Source organism: Vulpes vulpes, chromosome 4 (genome assembly GCF_048418805.1).
Source record: "Vulpes vulpes isolate BD-2025 chromosome 4, VulVul3, whole genome shotgun sequence".
In the NCBI taxonomy this organism is placed as follows: Eukaryota; Metazoa; Chordata; class Mammalia; order Carnivora; family Canidae; genus Vulpes; species Vulpes vulpes.
Window position 1 is genome coordinate 101,772,309 of NC_132783.1, and position 22,992 is coordinate 101,795,300.

General features: G+C 46.1%; 1 protein-coding gene across 1 annotated transcript in view; it reads left to right on the top strand.

Moving 5' to 3' along the window:
- SLIT3 (slit guidance ligand 3) overlaps positions 1–22,992 on the top strand; it is a 589,227-nt gene that overhangs the window by 454,481 nt on the left and 111,754 nt on the right. Inside the window, exons 8-10 of the mRNA XM_026009601.2 lie at positions 1,610–1,773; positions 10,943–11,084; positions 20,613–20,684. Coding sequence (XP_025865386.2) covers positions 1,610–1,773; positions 10,943–11,084; positions 20,613–20,684 — 378 coding nt within the window. The remainder of the gene's footprint in view (positions 1–1,609; positions 1,774–10,942; positions 11,085–20,612; positions 20,685–22,992) is intronic.

Sequence of the window (22,992 nt, forward strand, 5' to 3'; positions counted from 1 at the left end):
TGGGCCTAGGAGCTTATGAAAATGTGTTCAACTTTAAAGTATAGGCTCTGAAATCCAAAAGAACATTTATGACATCAAAATTAATCATTTTGAAACAAAAATCATAAAAATCTTTTCGAATATTTTAGCAGAAAAAAAAAGATTACATTCTACCTAGGTATGAGTTCATTTAGTTGATATGATGAACTCATATCAGATCAGGTCAGATATGATGAACTCTAGGACCTCCTGAGGCTGTCAAGGTCCCCCGTGGTCCTGGCCTGCCCAGGGATTGCACCCACGCCATAGCAGGAAGGCTCTGCCGGCACACCCCTCAAGTTAGCTTCATGTGGCCGGTGTTGAACAATGCCAACTTCATACTAATTGGAGTGTGGTCAAGAGCCCTTCAGTACTCTCTATTTCAGGCATGGAAGTAGCCCAAGCCACTGCTTCAAGCTGCTACTCAATATTAACCAACTTGACACAGAGTGCTTGAAAGTCCCAAGGTACTGCTGGCTGATTAGCAGGTCCAGGATTGGGCATTTGAAATTTGCATCGTAAACCCAAGCGTATGATAAGCTGATGTGACTAAGACTTAACCTACCACCATTTCTGATGATGTAGGGTTGTGGGGAATGTGGAAATCGGAAGCCGCTGATAGAGAAACCTTGGGGGAAAGAACCTGTAGAAGCCCCCAGACATCTTTAGTCCCCCCCCCCCAATTAATGGAAAGTAAATTCAAGCCATTTAATCAGATGGGATTCCTTTCAGAAGTAGAACATACAGATTCCTCTAGCAATTGTTAATCACTCAGAGGCAAGAAATTGATCTGGAATCACAGCTACTAGAAGGGGAAAGTCAAAGAGTCCTGGAACTGGTTGGAGGGTACTTCCCAGGGGCACCTGAACAAGAATAGCAAATACACCTGGTGGAATTTAACTTGGGAAGAAGGGGAGCACTGTGGAGACATTGCTGTGGGCTGCAGGAGTCTGGAATGGGCAGTTCCTTATTTAGGCAGGAGCGGGTGGAGAGAAGACACATCCTTCCAAAAGGACCCTTTCCCACATGTCCTGTTCACTGGGCTAGTGCACACAAGCCCACCGGCATTCCCTGGGAGAGGGTTCATTCACTGTGTGTGTGTTGGGCGGGGGTGGGGGTGGGTGGGAATGAAGGTCTTGGCCACAGTGCCACTACAGACTGAGACATTGAACTTGAGGAGCTGTTTCAAGCCATCTGGAACCCAGGCTAACTACAGTACTGAAATTTGCAACCAAGTCACCTCTTTGGAAGTTTGACTCGGAACCATCGCTTTAGTAATGTCACTCTCCTCTTCCTACATGCTGAGGCTTTCTTGAGTGAGAAAGAAAAGGGTGGAATTGCTATTAAGAAATGAGGACTTGCTCAGAACCCCAGAGGCATCCGTTGGATGTGGCCTGCATGTGAAGATAACAGTCATTTGTGGTTTGGCAATAAAAGGGCTGAGGCTCCTGTGGTAACTCACTAGTGCAGAGGGAAATGCTTCCCTGGGTTCCTGAGGATTGTCACGCTGGGCTAAGAGGCACAGAGGTCTGGCTTGCTCTGTTCACTTCACACTGTGACAGTGTCTTACCTTTGTCCCTCCCTCCCCTAGGCGCCTCCACTCCAATCACCTGTACTGTGACTGCCACCTGGCCTGGCTCTCGGATTGGTTGCGACAGCGGCGGACAATTGGCCAGTTCACCCTCTGCATGGCTCCAGTGCACCTGAGGGGCTTCAACGTGGCGGATGTGCAGAAGAAGGAGTATGTATGCCCAGGTGAGCCTGCCCCACCCCCCTTCGCTCCATACTGTAACTCACCCAGCCCTGAGCCCTCCCTGACACGGGCATGAACCCATGCCCAGCCCAGAGCTTGGCAGGGAATCTTATATGTTCCCCAACACTCCATTGTCACTTAGACTCGGGGGTGCCCCAAAGGGTTCTGAGAAAGAAGCCTTTGTCATCTAGTAAAGGAAAATGCTCAAGGAGGTAATGAATCCCTTTCTGTTAAGCATGATTGTCCATTGATGCTAAGAAACTTAACATGTGTTAAGTACATTGTTTAGCATTTCCTAAACACATGCCTATTGTCTAATTGCTCATAGAAATTGAAAAACAAGTTAATGGAGGCTGTGGGTTCAGCCTGCTTAGCTGGAAACCCTAGCTCTGCCCCCCTAGTAGTGTCTGACTTTGGCAAGTCACCACATGTCTGCAAAATGGAAAAATCATAGTACATAACTCAAGGGATGGGTGGGAGGATTAAATGAAATAGTGCATATAAAGCTCTTAGCATAATGCAGAGCACTTGGTAAGAGCTAATAAGTGGAGCTTAATTATTATAGTTTAGTGGGCCCACAAAATGTGCTGAGCAAACATAAGAGTTTGATCTGTGGGTAATTGAAGTGTAATAGAAGCACAGATTGTCTGCATAGTATAGAAAACAGAACTGGGCACAGACATAACGGGAGGTGTCACAGATCTCCAGGGTTGGGAGGTGGCTGAGTGACCCAAGGAAGTCTTCCCAGAGGATGTAGTGGCTTTTAAACTGAGTCCTCAATTTCAAGCTTGCTTATTTGTTTTTCCTTTTCATTGACACCCTTCACTCCCACCCACTCCCTCTTTCCAGTAGCAGAGAAGTAGAGCTGATCCCTGAATTTCCTCAAAAACAGAAAGTGTTCGATTGAGGAGTTTCCCACAGAGGTGTTCCTGATTTCTAGAAACCCAGTCCCGGAACTGGGGCCTGGTGGCCTCTGGCTGGTCTTAGGGGTCGGCCTGCAGGAAGGAGGAAGGACAGGGGTGCTCAGCACTGGTGTGACTGTTACTGTTTTCAGAATTGAAGATTGCCTGAGCCCCGCGTGTGCTGCAGGGTGCCCCAATCCAGCCAGCAGTGCAAACTGGCCCCCTCTGCTCTTAGGCTGCTTTTATGCCACGGAAGACTTTTTTTCTTTTTAATTCAACTTCATCTCACTCCCTACCGCTCTCTCTTGTCATATTACTACTTCATCAAGTTATTTATTATCCAAAAACATTTTAACATGTCTCAGAGCAGTACCTTAATAATTTCCTATAGACGCCCACTTAGAAATCACTTCCTGTCAAACACATATAATAAAACCGTTTATCACTCAGGCACCAAACTCACATATAGTGACTATAATTACAGTAATTATTAGGCAAAGAGTACAATATCGGCATAAGTGCCAGTGAAAGAAATAATTATAGAGTGCAGGAGTCATCCAAGAGCTAGTGAGAAAAACTAATTAGAGAGAATGTTAAAACACATCATTATAGGTGGGTGCCAGGCTTCATGCTCTGCACGAACACAAGTACTGCTCCATCAGTAAAGCACCTGCCCATCAAAGGAGTGGTGACTTGCTTACCCAGTAGCAGTCAGGATCCAAACCCCAGGGAATAAGGCTGACCCTCCTACGTCCTAGAAGTCCTAGTGCCCTCAAATCTCCCTGTGTTGAAAAAGCCAGATCTAGCAGGCAGTTTAGTAGTTAAATAGGATCATCCCTGTCACCTCCCCTGTTTATATCAGTGTAGCCCAGGGCTTGTCGTGATCCCTGTCGCTTTCTAATATGAAGCCAGGTGTTTTCTGAGGGCATAAGAATCTGGTCCACAGACTGGATGTGAATGTGCTGTTAATCTCCACTCCCACACTGGAAATTTAAGAGAGTGACATCTTGGAACCCCTATGCAGAAGGCATTCCTTGATGCTTTCCAGGCTCTCATATATAAAAAACAGAATGCTGTAGAGGAGGTTGCTTTCTGCAAAGGTCCAAGTTGGATATAACGGATGGCTGAATTGAATATCCCTAAAGGATGAAGCACCACCACCATTAGTGGGGTACAAGTGGACCACCCCATCCGGAGGGTACTACCTCTTTAATAACTGTTAAAGGGAGTTTGTGAGGCTCAGTTCAAGGAATGCCAGAGAAAGCCATGTGGAACAAGACTCAGGCTGTGTGCATTCAGGAGGTCAACGAGGAGGGCTGTTATACCGCACTGACCGTCCCCCCACACACACCCTGCCATGCAGGGTGCAGGCTCTACCCGGGGCAGAGGCTGCCGCATGAGGCTGTTTTGTATGAATCTGATCACACCAGATATACACTGTAAAACTCTGTGTTCCCTGTTCAAGCTCTTCCTCCTGGTAACTTACAGGAATAGGACTTCAGTCGAGAAAGGCAGGAGTCAGAACATCTCTGTAAAGACAGAGGTCATCTGCTCAAGAAAAAAAAAGGCATGGGGTACCAATTAAGCCTTCCCTGCGTGTAGCTTCATCACCGGTGGCCCCTGTCAGGAAAGCATCAGAAAACCTCCCTGGGCCCTTAGGCCCTTAAACCGTATCAAAAAATTCACTAAACACATGACTCCAGAGACAGGAAAGAGTTTTATCTCCCTCAGCCTGTGAGGGCCGTGGCTGCTCAAGTCCCTGTTATCTCCCTGTGAATTAAATCCAGCCGGCTGGAGCCAGGCCTCTTCTCCCCAGAAGTCCTGGCTATGGGCTCCTTTCACTCCAGCTAACCCAGAAATTTGCTAGCAGCACACTTGGATGAAATTCATGTCCTCTGTCAACTTACCTTTCCAATTGAAGGTATTTATTTTCTTCCTCTAGGGAGACACATGAGAATTGCAGTGTCCCATCCAATGGGTGAGAGACTACATTTTCTTTTTTTAGTGACGTTTTTCTACGGTATACAAGTCGGACTGCTTGGTTTCCTTCAGCCATTGCTACAAGGATTTCTCTATCAACTCTTCTTGTTTTAAAGAGAAAAGTTAGGGCCCTAGGATAAGAAAAGTCTGTGGTCCCTGGTTCTTGTTGCCTGAACCAGACTGGGACTTTATTGAGTTCATGATAACAGACCAAAGAAGAAGTTCTATCTTGGGCATTACTTGACTCACATGAGTTGCAAGTTTTGTGGTGTATGTTGGGGCTTAAGCTCTAGGGTTTCCCTTCCATGCATCAATTTTCTGGTGCCTTAATCTGCAAAAGTTGCTACTTGTCACAATTTGTAATTCAAGGGTATGAGTTAACTGTTTGACCTCTTGAGTCAACTATTTCTTTCCTTTAAACATCTTTGTCTTCATTGGTTTGTCCACCTATGTCACACTTATCTGCCTGTACCCTTTGAGCGTGAGCTATCCTTAAGATCAGTCTTGTCTCCTAGCACTAAGGGCTCACATTAGACATTTTTCAAGTGCCCCAGTGCCTAGAACAATACTTCCTCCTAAAAGCCTCGCAAGAAGCCTTTCCTCATTTATTATTAAAAATGAAATAGGCATATCTCCCTGGAAACAAGAAACTTTCCCATTCTTCTCTTTTTTTTTTTTTTTTTTTAATTTCGGACTAGTTACTAAGTATAAAGATAATTAAGGTAAGCCATGACTAGCTGCCCATCTCCTTAGGAGGTTTTAATTAAAACACCATAATTGGACATTGCAAGAATGAGATTATTAGGTTTATTTAGCCATTCCTAAAATTATCATGCCTCTGGTATTTAAATCACGTTCATTTATATTCTCATCATAATTGCTCAAGCCCCATTGTCACTGCAGTCTGTTGTTGGCTTTTGAAAGGCCAGAGGCCAACAGGGATGCTTAATTTGAACGCTGGAATTAATTTATTTCCACATGCTCACAAGGCCATTGGATTTTTCAGTTCTGGGCACTCTGCTGGGTGGAATTCCCTTTAAAGACAGAAAGAAAAAAAAAGAGAAAAAAGAAGAAATAATAATAAAGACAGAAAGAAAGAAACACAGCTCTAACAAGAGTGTCCCACCATCCCCAGCTTACACAATCTGTGTCTTGGCCACTGAGCCTCCTCGTCCTACCTCCTGAGAGTCCCAAGCTCTGATGGTTTTCAGTGTCATGGCAATAAAGAGAGGCGTTTGATATCTTTTTGGTAGAGGAGAATGGTATAAAGAACACCGGGCCAAATTTTAGAACTTTGTTGTTCACCAGCTCCACGATCTTGAACAGTTTGCTTGACCTCCCTATTCTTCCCTTTCCTCATCGGTGTAATGGAAATTATAATAATAATAGAACCTACGTCATGGGTTTTGCTAGAATCAAGTGAGATCACACATGCAGAGCACTTGATGCAGTATCTGGCACATAGGAAGCATTCCCTAAGCATGAGCTGCTATTAGAGAATGATGTCGTTCTTAGTTCAGCCACCATTGGGTCCCTGGGCAAGTACTCTCCCCCCAAGGGATGGTCTCCTTACCATTTCCATGACCCTTTCTAGGTCAGAAGTTTGGTGACTTGCCCCATTCATTTGGGCACAGTAGTTAGGACTTTCCATTTTTGACATGATGCCAAATAGAAGAACAAAGCTAAAGATGTGGCTGGACAGGAGTTGGTCTCACTGGTCATCACTTCTGCTTCTCTCTCCCACTGGAGGGGGTGTTGTACAGTCAGCAGAGACAGGGTGATGTGCCAGTCGTCACAGGCACTTCCCCATGACAGGTCTAGCTGGGGACTCATTCCTGCTCTCCTGCTCATTGAGGGCACCTGCTTCAGCTGCGAACCAGCAGCTTGATGACCAGGGAGGAGCAAGCAAGGGCCAGCCCCCTGGTTGCCCCATGCTCTGCCCTGCCCTCCCCCAAGACATCAGGCCCCGGTCCAGGGAGTCAGGAGACATCAGAAGGCAGGACATCTCTGTTTCCTCCTTGTGTGGCATGGAGGTGGCTCTGGTTCCAAACGAAATTCCTGAGCTGAAGTGGTGATTTGGAAAGGGGAGACAGCCCCTGAGGGGAGACGGGTACTTGGCCTGTAACCCTGTCTCCCTGTTCTGGATAAGAACTTCCTTCCCCCTCAGGGCAGCAACAGTTTCATCCCGCTGAAAGAGTTCCCAGAGCACATAGCTTGGGCACCCATTCAAAAACAAAGAGCAAGTCCACATGCACTCCCAAGTTTATCACAAAACATCTCTGAACAGAGATTACAGGGGTCCTGTGTGCCAGTCAATCACCACACCCTGATTGAAACTAATTTCTCTGCCAGGAAGAGGAAGAGGTGGTACCAGCAGGCAGGCTTGCTGAGGGACAGTGAGCATTCGCAGGCCCCACAGGCACATGCTCTAGGGCAGGACTGCATTCGTGGAGGCAGACATAGGCCCAAGCTGGTCCCCTCCCTTCAAAGATGGGTGGAGACTCCTTCCGCCCACCTCAAAACACTCCTGTTCCCATTCCTCTCTGCTTCTCAGCTTGGACAGTACTCATAGAATTTCCTGGGTAGGAAGATGGGTGTGTCCTCACTTTGTCCCCCTTGGAAATCCACTGTCACCTGCATCACACAATGACTCTCAATATGTGTGGACAGGAAAGGCTACGAGGGAGGGATTTGCTGACAGAGCTAAGCAGAGTGCCTAGGACACCCTTACCTGTGCAGGTGAGCGAGGCTCAGAGGGAGCCCCGGGAGACCAGGCAGAGGGCCTTCGCAGGCACTGAGCTGTGGTGGGAAGACCTGAGCTTCAGGCATGAAAGTCCCATCCCCCCATAGCCGCTCCGTCCCTCCACACTATAGCGATCCTATCAACCAGAGGAGCCTGGGGCACTCAGAACTCCCAGGGGCCTCCGCTCAGGGCCCTTTAGCCCCCACTCGGCCTGGCTTCTAGACCAACTTCATTCATTCCTTTCACTCAGCTGAGATGTGTTCACTGAGTTCACGTTTCATGTCTTAGCCGTGTTTTAGGTACTGAGGATGTAACAGGGAGGAGCAAGTCAGCCAAGCTCACTGCCCTTGTAGGATTTCCGGGCTAGCCTCAGTCTATCCAAAGGCAAAAAGCAGAGGGGAGGGACTTCCGCCCTCACAGCACTCAGAGACTCAAAGGGAGATGGGCTTGGTCCACTGGGCACTCATCAGAGGCGAACGTTTCCAGGGAAAATGAACCCATCTTTCAACCTCATCTTAAACCTGAAGTGTTTTGTTTCAACAAGAGGATAACACCCTCACCGTGTGTGAATGCCTGGCTGGGGAGCTGCCCGCCCAGGATGCTGACAGAGGCTATAATTACCTTTGTTCCTCTCTGCGTAATTAAAGGTGTTGTAAGTGACCCGGTTATGGGATCTTTTACAAAGGCTTTTTTTTTTTCTTCACCTTGACAACATCCCTTGAAGTGTAGCACATGCTGCCTACAGAACGAGAGCCACCCTCTGAAAGACTCAGCTCATTCCCACAGGGATTCAAGGCTACCATCTGGGTCTGGTTTCAAGAGAATTAATTTCAGCATACATGTCAAAAGGGGCATTTTTAAAGAAATTCCATTCCAGAACTTCCCTACCACCTGCATGAGCCCTTGCCTATAACTGTCTTTCCCCCCTTCCCTTTCTGATACACCCCAACCAAGTAATCTTTTGACAGATCAGAAGATTACTTGGTAGGACAGCCATCCAATGCCCTCTGCCTCAGTGGATAGAAACACTGGAGGACAGACTTCATTCAGCCTTGTAGCCTTGTCAGCCATGTAGTCCCTGACATCTCCTGAACAAGAAGGTGCCCAGGGTGTAACAATTCTCCCAGGCTTTGTTAGGTGCCCTACGCCCCCTGATATGGAGAACCAGGCCTGGCCTTTTTCTCTGGGGAGCATCGTCTGTACTTCAGAAGCCCTGACACCTGAAGCCCAGGCAACTTCCAGCCTTTCTAGCAACTGTGGAGAGGCTGGGAGCTCGTCACACAATAGATCCTCTTGACCACCTGCAAAGAGGTAGAGCAGAGGGCAGACAGATGCTGTTGGGTGTCTCACTCCTGCTTCCATTCTTCTGAAGACCAGGAGGAAGGAATCTTTCGACCCAGAAAGGACCTCAGAAGTCCTGCAATCCAAACTCCTTATTCACTGAGATGGTAACAGAAAGGCTCAGAGGAATATTATGACTTGCAGACAATTAGTGGCAGGACCAGACTCATTAATAGTAATAATAACAGCAACTAACATTACTAAGCTCTGACTCTGTGCTGTGCCTTCTTCTAAATACTCTATATGTGTTAACTTCCTTTGCCTTCACAACAAAGCCATGCTATGAAATAAGTACGGTCATCTTCCCCCATTTTACAGATGGGAAAAACTGAGGTTCAGGGATAAAAAGATGAAATAACAGAACCAGGATTCACACTGAGGCAATGGGACTCTAGAGCCCACACTCTGAGCCACAGCACACTCATTCCTCATTTGAGGCTCTTACAGGCTGATTCTCTGGGATTACCATTTCCTCAGAAATGGGAAAGTTTCCCAGTCTAGAACAAAATGGGTATCCCCCCTCTCAGAGAATGTTCCAGTTGGGGACTTTCATGTAAGCCATCATCTCTCTAGTGCTTTTCATGGTCTCCATGAGACCTGCTAGTGGAACACTGGAGAGTTTGAAGTCCTTGTGCCCTAGACAAGAATATTTTCTCAAATGTCCCAGCTAGGAAGGTATTTTCAAGTATTTGATGTGTGTGTGTGTGTGTGTGTGTGTGTGTGTGTGTGTGTGTGAGAGAGAGAGAGAGAGAGAGAGAAAGGAGAGGTAAGGCCAAGGAAATAAGGGTCTTTGATCACTGGGTTAGCACTTTCCAGCAAGGTAAATATTCCAAATCAAGCCATCGCATCGCTTTGAGCTTTTGCAGAAGGACCTGTTTCAGGCACAGGGGCTGTCGAATGTGGAGAGGGAACCCTTTTCTTTGAGTCTCAGTGTCCAAACAGGCATTTGCTGCCAGACCCCCTTGGTTCTCTGATGCAGCCACTGTAGCTGGACCATCTCTGGCTTCCCAGACTCAGCTTCTCCCATGAACAGAGGCCAAACCAAAATAAGTCTTTCTCTGCAGATTTTTTGTGTTTCATATTGAGGCTCTATCAAGCGGTGCTGAGCTAGAAGTCCCTCGTCAGAGCAGTGAGGAAATCTGCAGAGTTGGTGTGAGCTTGGTGTCAGCCCGTGCCCTCTGCCCTGAGGATGGGGGTCTGGAAAGATATTGACATAATCCCTGATGAGTAGATCTAGCAGGTGTGGGGTAAGGTCCTGAGGAGGCTTTGGGGTTGAGTTTGCCTTTTGAGCCAGGGCGTCCTCATTTGGAAAATTAACCACAGGTTTGAGATTCTTATCTCGCTTTGAAGAAGTAGTGATGGCATGAAAACTTTATGTCTTGAAAACATTCTAATTTACTTCTTGGGGTCCTTTGAATCCTGAGTTATTTTGCTAATGTATGTATTTATCTATGTTTGGCTTTCTGTATAAGCTCCTTAAATGGCGTTCACTTGGGCTTTTACCACTTTGCTCTAAATTCACACCAATTCTCATCTCAAAACTAAAAATTAAAAGCTCGCCTCAAAATTAAAAGCTGATTCCAAAATACGCAGTAACTTATTTGCCTTTTTTCTAATGAGATCAGTTTTTTTGCATGTTCTCTGGACATAAAAGCTATTTGAAAATGCCTTGGATGATGTCACTGCTGATGACTATTGACACTTGGACAACGTCAATGGCCCAAATAATGAAATTTTGACAACTTTTTCCCTCTCACTTGGTTTTAGTAGTGAGTTCTAACCTCTAGAGAAAAGAATGAAAATGTACCTATACTCAGCATCCAATCCCCAAATCAAAGCCAAAAAACATGGGTGTTCATCCAAACATTGGGCACCCGGAGGGTGTAGTCCCAGTGTATGCTGTTTGCATTCCAGTCGTGTATTTTCATGTGCTATTGACTCTGAGAGCGACCCTTTCTCTGAAAGACTAGAATGATGGGATGACAGAGCAAGTAGAACTATCCAGAAACATGGCAAAGACAGACTCTCTCCTCTTGGCTAAATATTTAGCCATTGGCAGCTGTATCTCCCAGAGGAGAGGATATGTCAGCTGGTGAAAATTTTCAAGTAGCTTTTTAGGTGATGCTGGGAAGCTGGGTAAGGGGCACAGAAGCCCAGGTGGCTCCTGACACCGCCGTGATTGACCGCTGTGTTCTGGCCCCACAGGCCCCCACTCAGAACCTCCATCCTGCAATGCCAACTCCATCTCCTGCCCCTCGGCTTGCACTTGCAGTAATAACATCGTGGACTGTCGAGGGAAGGGCTTGACCGAGATCCCCGCCAACTTGCCAGAGGGCATCGTCGAAATGTAAGTGCCCCATCTGCCACCCTCTGCCCCTGGCGAGTTCACCTCTCTATCTCAGCCAGTCCCCCAGTAGTCTGGCAGCACGTTGGCCTGTTAGAGCTAACGATTAAAAACACTCAAATCTCTTTGCTACCTACCCTTCCGGGCTCTCCCAGGTGTGATAGCTCAGTTGTCAAGAGCATTGATTCCAGAGCACAGTCAGCAGACTATACCTGGTGGTCCAAGTATGCCTACCACATATTTCTGTAAGTAAGATTTTGTTTGGAACAGGTTCATACCTATTGCATAGGTATGGTCTATGGTTGTCCTCGTAAGGCAGTATGACTTAAGGCCCAGCAAGCCTTCTACAGGTGCTATCTGGCCCTTTACAGTAAAAGTTTGCCAGTCCCTTCCCTGGAGTCCCCCTGTGATTATGTCCTAGCTCTACCATTTACTGGCTGCGTGACTTTGGGCAAAATCATTGCTCTTTCTTCTCTAGTTCTCTCATCTATAACAAAGTGATAATTATAGTATTGTCCATGGGTTATTGTGAAAACAGAATGAAATACTGCGCACAAGCCCTGATACACTCCTTGGCACCTAGGCAAGTGCTCTAAGCAGGGGTGGTAGTATTGGCAGAAAGTATGTGAATGATGAGCTAATTTCATAGCTACCATGATCTGAGCAAGAGATTGAATGGTTAATCCTTTCCAATCAGATGGCTGTCCACTAGATTTGGTCTGCAGGTACAGAGACAAGATTGTGCATGTCTCCATGTATGTGCACAAGTGTTCGAAATTCCACTAAAAATGTGTTGACCATCTAGCTCAGTCTTGTCTGCTTTTCTCTCATGTATTAGAAAGTGGCCAATTTCTCATTCTGGATCAAGTAGAGAGTCAATCAACACTGACCTCAAGATCACTCTTTAAATGACCACAAGTGTTTTCATTTTCTACTTTCACTTTTAGGTGGCTTTATTAAAATACATGGTAACCTAGAACCCTCCTGCTCCAAATTGTAATAGATAAAATCCCTCCCAAATAAGACGCATGTTTCCCTAGCCTTTCTGTTCATCTCCACCCCCCTCTTCCTCCTCCTGTGCATGCCCTTCTGTTCCATGTTCCCCACGCATTCTGATAGATGGCCCATTCACTCTTTCAGCCATTCACACGTTCATTCAACAAACATCTGTTGTTAGCCTATTACGTTCCAGTCATAGTTCTATGCTTGAGGAGCATCAATGAATAAAAGAGAGAAATTTTTTGCCTTTATGGTACTTGCATTCTGGGGGTAGTGGAGGGTTAATAAATAATAAGCAAAGCAAATTATATGAAGGGGGTAGCTTTGTGGATAAAAATAAAACAAGGAAAAGTTTGGAAGTAAGTAGGGGAAAAAGCAAGTGGATATGTGGAGGAAGAGTGTTGCAGGTAGAGGGCACAGCACATGCAAAGGCCCAGAGGTAGGAGTTTGCCTGCTGTACTAGGATGCCAGTATCACTGGAGTGAAGTAAACATAAGGGGGAGTGTTGAAGGATGAGATCAGAGGGGCAATGAGGAGCTGGGTCAAGGGGGCATTCTAAGGACTCTGCTTTCATCATGATTGAGATGAGAAGAAATATATGATTTACCACAGTGGAAACTCGGTTTCTTCTTTCTTCACTGGTTTTACCAGCTGTTCCCTAATTCCCTTTAACTTTCTTCCCCTAGCCCCAGTGGACACAACCCATGCCTGTATCTCTTCCTGTAGGCAGGAGCTAGTCAGCAAAGCATCTTTTTGGCCTAACATCCACACCTTCTGTGGCCTTCGCTCAGATTTCAGTCTTCCTTTCAGCAGACCAACAACTAGTTCGCTTCACAATTTGCTGTTTTCCTTCACCCCTCATGGTCTATTGCTCTAGCCTTGAAGACCCTTTCCTTCCGTGGAGTTCACTTAGACCCCATGCCTCTCCTGCTCATCCCCTGGTTTCTCTTCTCCCATTGCCTTTTGTTCCTGGCCTTACTCTCTCCCCTTTCCATGCTGTTCCCTTTGTCTCTATCTTCCTCCCCTGATTCCATTTTCCCCCCTCTCTCCCTCTCCCCACCCATGATCTTCCCACTTCACTTCCCAGCTCTATCTCTCTGTTCACCCAGTTCATACTTTGCCCCTTGTCCTAAGAGCCCTCCACCTTCCCTGTCCATCCATGCCAGGGTAGGGCTATGGCCCACCCAAGACAGATGTTCAAGAAGGATTCCTCCCCACATTCATCTCATTTCAGATTCCCATAGACCTTGGCTTTCTTCTCTGCCCCCACTTCATTCCTTTCTCCCTCCATCTGTCAGGTTTTATCTTCCCTCCTTGGCAACCATAGATGTTTCCTCAAACCACAGCCTGATGAAACAGGCCAGTATAGTAGTCAAGCTATAACTTGAACCAGACCAATGCCTGACTCACCCTCCTCTGCTCCGCATCTCTACACATCTTCAACTTGGGTCTCACAGGCACATGGCTCAGGTGTCTGGGAGGGAGAAATTGCAGATGTCCACATCGGAGGTGGGACCTATGCCGACCAAGCCATAACTGGACTATTTGAACCTCTACTAGTACTTCCTGTGGGCTTATATGTTCAGGGTAGCAAAGGGAGCTTGGCTCATACCTGGACACCAAATTTTTAAAAGGGTATTAACAAAAGAGAGTAGTGATTTCTGAAAGACTATCAGATGACTGATATCTTTCTCTCAATGTGAGGTAAAGTGAGAAAAACAAGAACAATGTGATGTTTTTCTATTGAGCAAAAATATCCAATTTAAAGAACTCTCCTTTATTTTAAATTCCTGGACTTCCTTATTCTGTTGTTGTTGTTGTTTTTAAAATGCCCTTTATCTTATGAAATGGTGGCCGCTGAAGGCAGAATATATGTTTGTGGGTGCATGCACATGTACATTATAAATATGTGTTTATGATTACATGTGTAATTATGATGTAACTATAAATGTATGACATATATAAACATGTATTATATACAACACAGAGCATCTTAATTGACAAAATAAAAGGTCTGTAACCACTTAGCCTGTGAAATCTGAAAGTCTGGGGATGACCAACCTAGCTAGAGTGCTTCTAAAAACAAACAGTTACAAACAACAACTGGATTCTTAAGAGTGTAAACCATAAATTCAGGGAGGTAGATCTACATACCAGCTCTGGCTCTACCTTTTAGCTATTGGTAAATAACTTTTCTGAGTCTTGTTTTCCTCAACTGAAACATGCAGAGGCCAGTGGTACCTTCTTAATAGTTCTTGTCAAAGTGAAATGAATATAGGCTGTCAAATGCTTAGCATTCTGTCCAGCACATAGGATATACTTTGTTAGCCATGATTGTTATTTTACTACTGCTAGTACTAGTACTAGTACTAGTACTAGTACTAGTACTAGTACTAGTACTACTATTACCACGACTTTCATTAGGCTCAGTGAGAAGGGTTGGACCATGATAGGAGCTGGAGCTACCTACATATGTGATCCTTCCACAAAGCTAGGTCAGACTTTTGAGGGTTATGGGTGAGAAGAGGTTTAAGAACCAGGTTAGCCACTTGCATTAGGAATTGAGCCTGGCAGTAGCTCTTCTTCATGCAAATGTATGCAGATATGGAAATAAGGCTGCCCCAGCTTCCTGAGCACCCATGGCCCATCAAACAGATTGCCTAGGATATCTCCGTCTGTGCTTGCCTCATTCTCCTCTGTGATGAAATGAAGCTGAGACATGAAAGCAGATGAGGCAAGACTCTATGGTTAGGAAGGTACCTGGAGAAGTGACATGTAAGAGAGACTTTTTTTTTTTTTTTGTAAGAGAGACTTTTGAGGAAGAAACAGGCTCATTCCTCATGGCAACAAAGCCCGTGCCTGGGGACCCGTGTGTTGGCCCAGAAGTTTTGAAAGCAGCTGAAACGCATCTTCTTAGCAGTGAGAGAAGACCAGCAGATGGGGGAGGTTGAAAGATGAGACAGGGAATAGAGAGTTGAAGCTGCAGTACGCACCCCAGGATGAATAGGAAGTGTCTGATTTATCATCCCAAAGACATCTGAATGTGACTTTTTCTTTTTACTGTCAAGAATTTTGCCTCATGTCCATGGCACCTATACAATCCAGATTTCCCCTTTCTCCTTAGGGATGCTTGGCACCCTGTCAGGCTCTCCAGGCCCTATGCACAATCCTTAGCCAGGAGTGATGCTCTAACACCTCGGGAAGGGGTCTGCACTCCCCAGCATTTATGGGGAGGAAGGGCTATCTCCCATGCAAAGCAATCTGGCAAATTCTTTTAGAGTTTTTTTTCAAAGCCAAAGCAGCTCAGAGGACTGTGTGCTGGTCTCCCCGCATAGCAGAGCCAATTCCTCTAAAAATAGCTTTCTTCCAGAGAACCCGCAGTGAGACAGTTCCCTGCAGATTTTCCTCGAAACTGAGTTCCCACCAACACCACCATTCTTACTGCTCCCTGTCGTTTCTCTGAACCAGCTCCAGCCTCTAGGAGGGGTAGATTCCGGGAAGAGCCAGAAGCTCCCACCTTCCTCTCTTCCGTGGTCTTCTGTCTTCCTTCCAGTGTCCTCAAGGCTCAAGAGGACCATCTGTACCTAGAGTGTCATCTTAATCTCTGTCCCATCTTCTTCCAGTTTGCTCTACCCCCCCCCCCCCCCCACCGCAACACACACACAGTGCCATCCAGTGTGTCTCATGCCCTCTACGATAGCAGCTAAATTTAGTTGATGGAGAAAGGCTGTGGATGGGTTTACTGTCAAGTAATAAGTGAAAGCATCTGGGGGAAAGGTAGCCCTACTTTGCACCTTGTCTCACTCACCTCAACTCCACTGTTTATCTGGGGTGAGGAGATAAATTATGGTTTATCTGCTTAACAAAAGCAGATATTCTCCCATTACACTGTTCACCGGGGGATTTTAAAAAGAGAGAATGAAAACAAAACAAAACAAAAAGTAGCCAACAGAACAAAAGGACTGGAGGGTTCTGGAAGCCATCAACATCTGGGATTCTTAAATGTTCTGAGAATACCAGGTTTCTGAGGGACTGTTACATGGAAGCAGAAGAGATGGGGTGGGATGGGGCAGTGGTATAAAGCGGAAGCTGATGAAGCACAGAATAATCAGGAACAGAACATTGGGATAAATAGTCCAGGTGTACATCCCAGTTTTGCCTCTCACCTAGAGCACCTTCCTTAACATATCCTGCTTCACTCAGTCCCCCTGTTTTGCAAAATGGGATTCATCAGAACTACTAGATATTTTCTATGAAGACTAAATAACACAATATTAGCACAGTGTTTGGAAGACATTGAATAGAACCTAAAGAAGAAAAACTTATACAGGTGACATGTATGACGCAATAGAATGGTTTAGTCTTGAGTTCCCATACTAATTTTTTTTCATTTTTTTCCCAAGATGATTAAAAAAAATTCTCTGGTATAGGCATCTGGGCATATGCAATAAGGAAAACAAATCTGGTTCTCTGTCTGCACCCTCTCTTTTCTGTAGGCAATGCCAGGTATTCTGCAGAGCAGGTTAAGAATGACTCATGTCTCATATGCCTGCATCCCTCATCTTTGTTGTTCTTACATTAATAATGATACTTGCTTCGTACTATTGTTGAAGGAATAAAATGAGATGGCATGCAAAGAGCACAGTGTCTAACCTATAAAAAGCCCTCAATAAATGGTAGATGTTTGTCATTATTGCCACCTCAGCCATACCACCACCAATATTCGAACCCAGCTCTAGAACGTCTTTATCAGGTGACTTGTAGCCATGCCTTTGCGCTAGCCATGCCTCTGCTAGTCCCTCTGGCATCATGTTGACTTATGCATTGCTGGAAATATATTGTGTTCAGTCGCATGTTTGCAAATGACAGATCATTAAGGAAGCACCGAGAAACTAGGGCAAATCAATACAGAGCGCAAATGGCTGAAATCCCCATCAGATGTTCCCATTGTTTTTACTGGTGCCAGAAGATGTTCAGATGTTTGATTTGTATGTTTGTTTTTATGCTAGTTCTATTAAATCGGTTTGCAGCCTGAAGAATGTTTGCCAGACAAAGAGAGACACATGTGCCATTTAAGAGAGACCTAACACAGCTGTTGGCTTCAGACACCTCTCTAAATGTGACAGTTTTTGCTGATGTTAATGCTGCTTTTTGTCCTTCATACCGAATTTTTGTCACTGGGAATGTGGATCTTTGTGTGCTTATTCCAGGCTGTATAAAAACCCCCGGGGGCTCTAGGCCACGCAGAGACTTGGCATGTGCACAAGCACTGTAGGCTTACTCCCTTGATGAGGGGGCCATTTCCCCGAGGATGAGCTGGCAATGACTAAAAATGGAAATGCCTCCACTCCAAATGAGACTCAGCAAAGCTCTGTGACGGAGAGTTCAGGTTTTTGAATGGGACAAACTTGACTTTCATCCTGGCTTTGTGAATTTGGACAAGTGACTTCACATCTCTGAGCCTCCATTTTCTCATGTTTAAAGTGGGGTTGGTAATAATGAGTAGGATTTGCCTCATTGAGGTGTAAGTATTAAGATAAACCAACCATGTAAAACTCTTAACCTAATGCCTGACTCACAAGCACCTGATACCGATTAGGTCTTACTGTTGTCATTATCCCTACCCTCACCCTCACTTCACATTTGAAGAACACAGACTTTTCGCAACTACACCCACTCCCCCCAGACAAACTCTGATGCCCCTGTGGCAAGGTTAACCCACATTGGGTCATGGCCTTGGAGGTCCATAAGGGATCCACTGTCGAGCCAGGAGCCACAGCAGCATAAGAAGCAGAGAGGTGGCAAAGACAAATACCATCCCTAGAGTGGGCAAGTCTGATGAGTATAGGATGCACACAGCCATCCCTGCACTCCTGATTGGAGTTCTTGGTTCAAAACCACACCTTTGCACTCTATTTGCATAGTTATATATACTTACATCTATACCGCATCTCCCTCAACTCCTGCAGCCTTTTTACAAAATATTGACTTTTGTAGAGGCCGCATGATGTCTCAGCATAAGCACTGGGTCTTAACCTCCTAAAATCTTCTGTGACACTGGGGAAGTCACTTTAGTCTCTCGGCCTCAGTTTCTCTGTTTTCAGAAAGAAAGGCAGTATGTCCAATGGGTTGAAACATAGGTCAGCTCTGCCACTTACTAGCTCTATCACTCCGGACAGGCTATGTGATTCCTCTAGGTTTTATTTTCCACATCCACAGAATGAGGCCAACACTGCCTGCCCCATAACTGTAAGGATTAAAAGAGGTAACATAAATCAACTGCCCTATCATAAATGATAGCTCTTCTTCTTTGTTACATTAGCGATAGAATTGGGTTCTGTAGTGGACCGTCTTGGGCTGTTATCCTCAGATTGTTAAACTCCTTGGGGACAGGTACCACCTATTGCTCACTGGTTCATCCCTCCCTTGGCTCTTACACCCCTTGCTAAAGTGGAGACTAATTGATTATGAATTGCAAACACAGCCGGCTGACCTCACCCCCAGTGCTGACCTGACTTACCTGGGCTCTTGGCCTGCAGCTGGGAGCAGTGGATTCTCTTGCAAACACTGAGGGGGTTGCCATCGTTACAGACAGTGGCTCTCCCCAGGGGCATCATCCAGCCACAATCCCTTGCCAAAGTGGCAGGTGAATCACAGGATTCCTGGAGAGCATTTTCCACCTGACTGGCAGCCCCAGAGACCCATGGAGCTGCTGCCTTGGCTGAGAAATCCCTGCTGAACTCTGCTCAGCTGGAAAACAAGAACGTCCTTGGAACTTCTCAGTCAAGGCAGCCTGCCCTGAGTCTGCTGCCTCGGTAGGTGGCTGTATCCGGTAGCTCACAGACTCTGATACGTGGTGGCAAGCTCTTGTGCCTTACCATGAGCCAGCCAGGCCCCTGTCCAGCCAGCCTGTGCCCATGTGCCCAGCAGAGCAAGCTCCCCACCTCCTCTGGCAGGCCACAAAGGCTTTCTTAATAGACCATGGCAGTCTCATTTGTAGACTCTATTCATCCAGCAGCCAAGAATGATCTGTCCTGATGCTCCCTCTCTCCTCCCACCGCCCTTCCTCTTTCTCTGCACCCCACCCCCACCCTTCCTTTGGCCTGGAGAGTGATTTGTCTGTGTTATGGGTAGGCCTGACAAACCATTCCACATTAGCAGCTGAGATGTTGTTTGAAATGGGAAAATTGCTGGCAAACTGCTCCATTAGCGGTTCCAGTAACAAATACTCTCTTCCCCCAATGAAGATGAGATCGCAGAGGCACAAATTAATACGACTGTCTCCCCGACTCTGCAGCGGGGATTACTCTTCAAGATGAATGGGTTCATCCCAGCCAGAAATGTGCATCCACTAGATGTAGCTAGCCTCCAAGGGAGCCACTTCCACCCGTATGTTCCTTCTGCTCCCCCCCACCCTTTCACACACCTTTTTGTGTGTCTTCCCAGCTGAGGGTTTGAGGACCATCTATGCCAAATGAGGAAGTGATGAAAAGATCTATGCCTTGGAGAGAAGGGAGATGCACGAGAAGGAGATGCTAAGTCCTCAGCCGAGGCCAGAGCATCACTCATCACCTCTAATAGAGGGCCTGCCTCCCACTCAGGCCCATTGCCCATCACACTTGCTCTTGGTGCCAGGAAGTCATCTGAGGAGAGAGAGAATAAAGAATTGAGATGCTCGCTCACTTGCTCCCCGTAGCCCCTTCTCTTCAAGGAAGTACTAAGCCCTGGGCCTGTGGCATTTCTTGTCATTCTAGAGTCCTAGGAGAGGAAGCACTTCTGGAGAGGCCATAACATGGTAAAACCTCAGATTCCAGGAGCAACCCAGGGGCGTGGTCCAATAGGGGGCCCTAGGGCCCTAAGGGTGGTGTCAGAGATCTGGTTTGAGGAGTATCAGGCTGGGAGCCTAAAGACTTGAAGGCTGTTTCTCCAGCACATTAGAACAGCCCAATTGAAAAAGCCGGAAACAAACATCAAATGTTGCTGTTTATTGTATATTATACTCCTGAAACTAATAAGTCATTTATACCTTAATACAAAAAAAAACAACCAGAAATGAAGCCAGCCATTGTCCTTTCTGCCTATACAATACCCCAGTAGCAGTGGGGTTGAATTTTTAACCAAGAGACGACACGCCTCGATGGCAGGTGGGCATTGCTGGCCCAAAGGCCATTTCTTTTGTCTTCTCTTTATCCCTTTGACTTTTTCAGCACTCTGAAAAAGTCGAAGGTGCTACAGCTTTTTTGAAGAAACATTTGCCTTCAAAGATGGCTTATAATAAGCAAGAGCCAAAATTACCAAAGAGAAGTCTTTTTTTTTTCTAATTTTTCCAAGGGTGGTTAGGTTCTGGGATGGGTGCTCCATACACCAGAACACGAGTCTCTAGCTTCCACATAGTGTTTGCTAGCCTCCTGAAACCAGTAACAGGTGTCATGTGATGAGAGGGACCCTCCTGTCCTCGAGGCCTTCAGCAACCACCTGTTAACAAGTTGACAGGTGGATGGTTAACTGACTCTGCTCTGCTCTGTTTCTTAGACGCCTGGAACAGAACTCCATCAAATCTATTCCTGCTGGAGCCTTCACCCAGTACAAGAAACTGAAGCGAATGTGAGTTTCCCCTGGGGAAAAATAAAGCAGATGTTTTCATTTGGGGGGTAATATGTCCTGCGTAGTGGGCAACTGCCCAGATGACAGCCTGCATCACATTCTTCCTAGAGAGTTCAGTATCTGACCTGTAATGTTCTCTGAGATTGGGTCAGGAGTGTCGCTTTCAGCTGGTGAGGTATATGGATTTAGACACCTCAGAGCTAAGGGTCTCTCCAACTAGAGCAAAGTAAAATTATCTGAGTGAGAAGTGGAGCTGAGTTGGCTAAAAAACAAACAAACAAACAAAAACCCCTCACACCACCATTCTTATTGCCCTCGCTTTCATGAAGTGGACCTAAAGTAGGAGTTTCAGTGAAGATGGGACAGTGGCTTCGTGTCATTCTACAGCATTGTAACCAACATGCCTTCAGCCATGCCCACATTCATCTGACAGAGAAGTCTACCACATGTAGGGAAATGCAAGATCGGAGGATAGAGTGTGTGCTAAAACCAAGTCTGTGCTCACAGAGCTTACATGTTTGAGTGTGAGAACACAGAAAAGAAACAAATCAGAAATTGGTAAGTTCTAGAAAGTAAAACAAAGGAAGGCCCACCAAAACCTCTCTGTGCAGGTGACTCAAATGAAGGGTGGGATTGAGGAGCTCTCAGGAGAGAGCAAGTGAAGAGCCCTGGGGAGCAGGCACGGATGGTTGGCAGGGCAGCAAGGAGGCCGGGAGGGAGTGAGGGAAACAGCGGCAGAGATTGTATTGGAGAGGTAGGTATGTAGGGGCCAGATCCTGTGGGCCTTTTAGACCATGCTAAAGATTTTCTATTCTTTCTAAGTGAGATAAGAAGCCTTGGGCCCTTCCTTATCCTCCAATCACATATATCTTGCCAGTGATTATTCCCACCACCCCCATTAGCACCACATCCAGTAACACCGCCACCACTACATCCTATCAGTGCCGGGGAACACCGACACTGCTGTTCCTTCCCTACCAGGGTACTGCTGACAGCGTCACGCATCATGGCCCTCATCCCCACCATTGTAGTGACATCATCACCACTCCTCCCCAACCCATGACGGCTCTGAGCACTGCTCTGTAAGTCACTCAGACCAGGGAGTGCTGAGGGGAACCTAGGAGGATTCAGAAGTGGCCCAGCCATTGCCAACATAGATAGAATCTGAGAAGGAGAGCCCTTTCCCTTTTCCAAGCTAGAAATCATTTATTGTAGTCCAATAATCAAAATGCTGTTTTCACCTCAGTTACTCACCCTTTCTGGCCCCTGCAGAGGATGAGAGAACAGGTAGAAATACGCACAGACTTGATCTTGCTCCCTTCCACTGAAGGCTGATTCATCGGGTTCCCTTGAGTAGGAGAGCCTCCATTAAGGAGGTTAAGTGTCTGCTGACTCCTTTTATGTTCAAAATAAACATCCCCAAGAAACAGTGGCATTGGTAAACTTTACCCTCGGATTTTGGGAAGGCAACTTCCCATCTCCCTAGAAATCCAAACCAAACAAGATTTTCTCTTGGTACAATTCCAGAAGTACAAACCAACATAATGAACCAGCCCTGAGCACGTACTTTTCCCCCTCCCCTTGGCAGCATTCTTGCTGGAGGAGCTGTATAAATATAGGCCTTAATATTTAAAACCTTGGGCCATTAATCTCCTGGTCTCCCTGCTTTCCCAGCTCACTCCATACCCCCCCACAAATTCATTTTTAAAGCCTAGCTTGATTATGCAGCCAGATAGTAATTTCAGTGAAAAATGACAAGTTCAGTCACTGCCCCAACCTATATCTCTTGCATGATTTAAGTTACTGCTCTAATTTTTTGTGAAGTCCAGGTAATTTAGAGCTTAGCTATGTTTTACTGTCCTTTCCTCATCCCATTGGAGTTGCCATGATCTGTGCATTCAAAATTCATAAGACCTTCTCAGTCACAACCTGGGAAGGGAATTTAATTTTTGATCATTTCTGATGCTACTGATATTTATTATGATGCCCTCCCCCCCCCCCGCCCCCGCCAAGGGGATGGCAGTAAGGAAGAGAGACCACTTAAATATTTTTCCTATTAACAGAACTTCACAAACCAAGAATGATGTAGGATGGCTTGGGAGAAATAAGGCCCCTGGTGAGAATGGACTTTGAAACCCTGAGTGTGAATTCCTCTGAGGTGTGCGTGACCAGTGTCTCGCCTTTTTTTTTTTTTAATTTTTTAAAAAAGATTTTATTTATTTATGAGAGACACAGAGAGAGAGAGAGAGAGAGAGAGGGAGAGAGGCAGAGGGAGAAGCAGGCTCCACGCAGGGAGCCCAACGTGGGA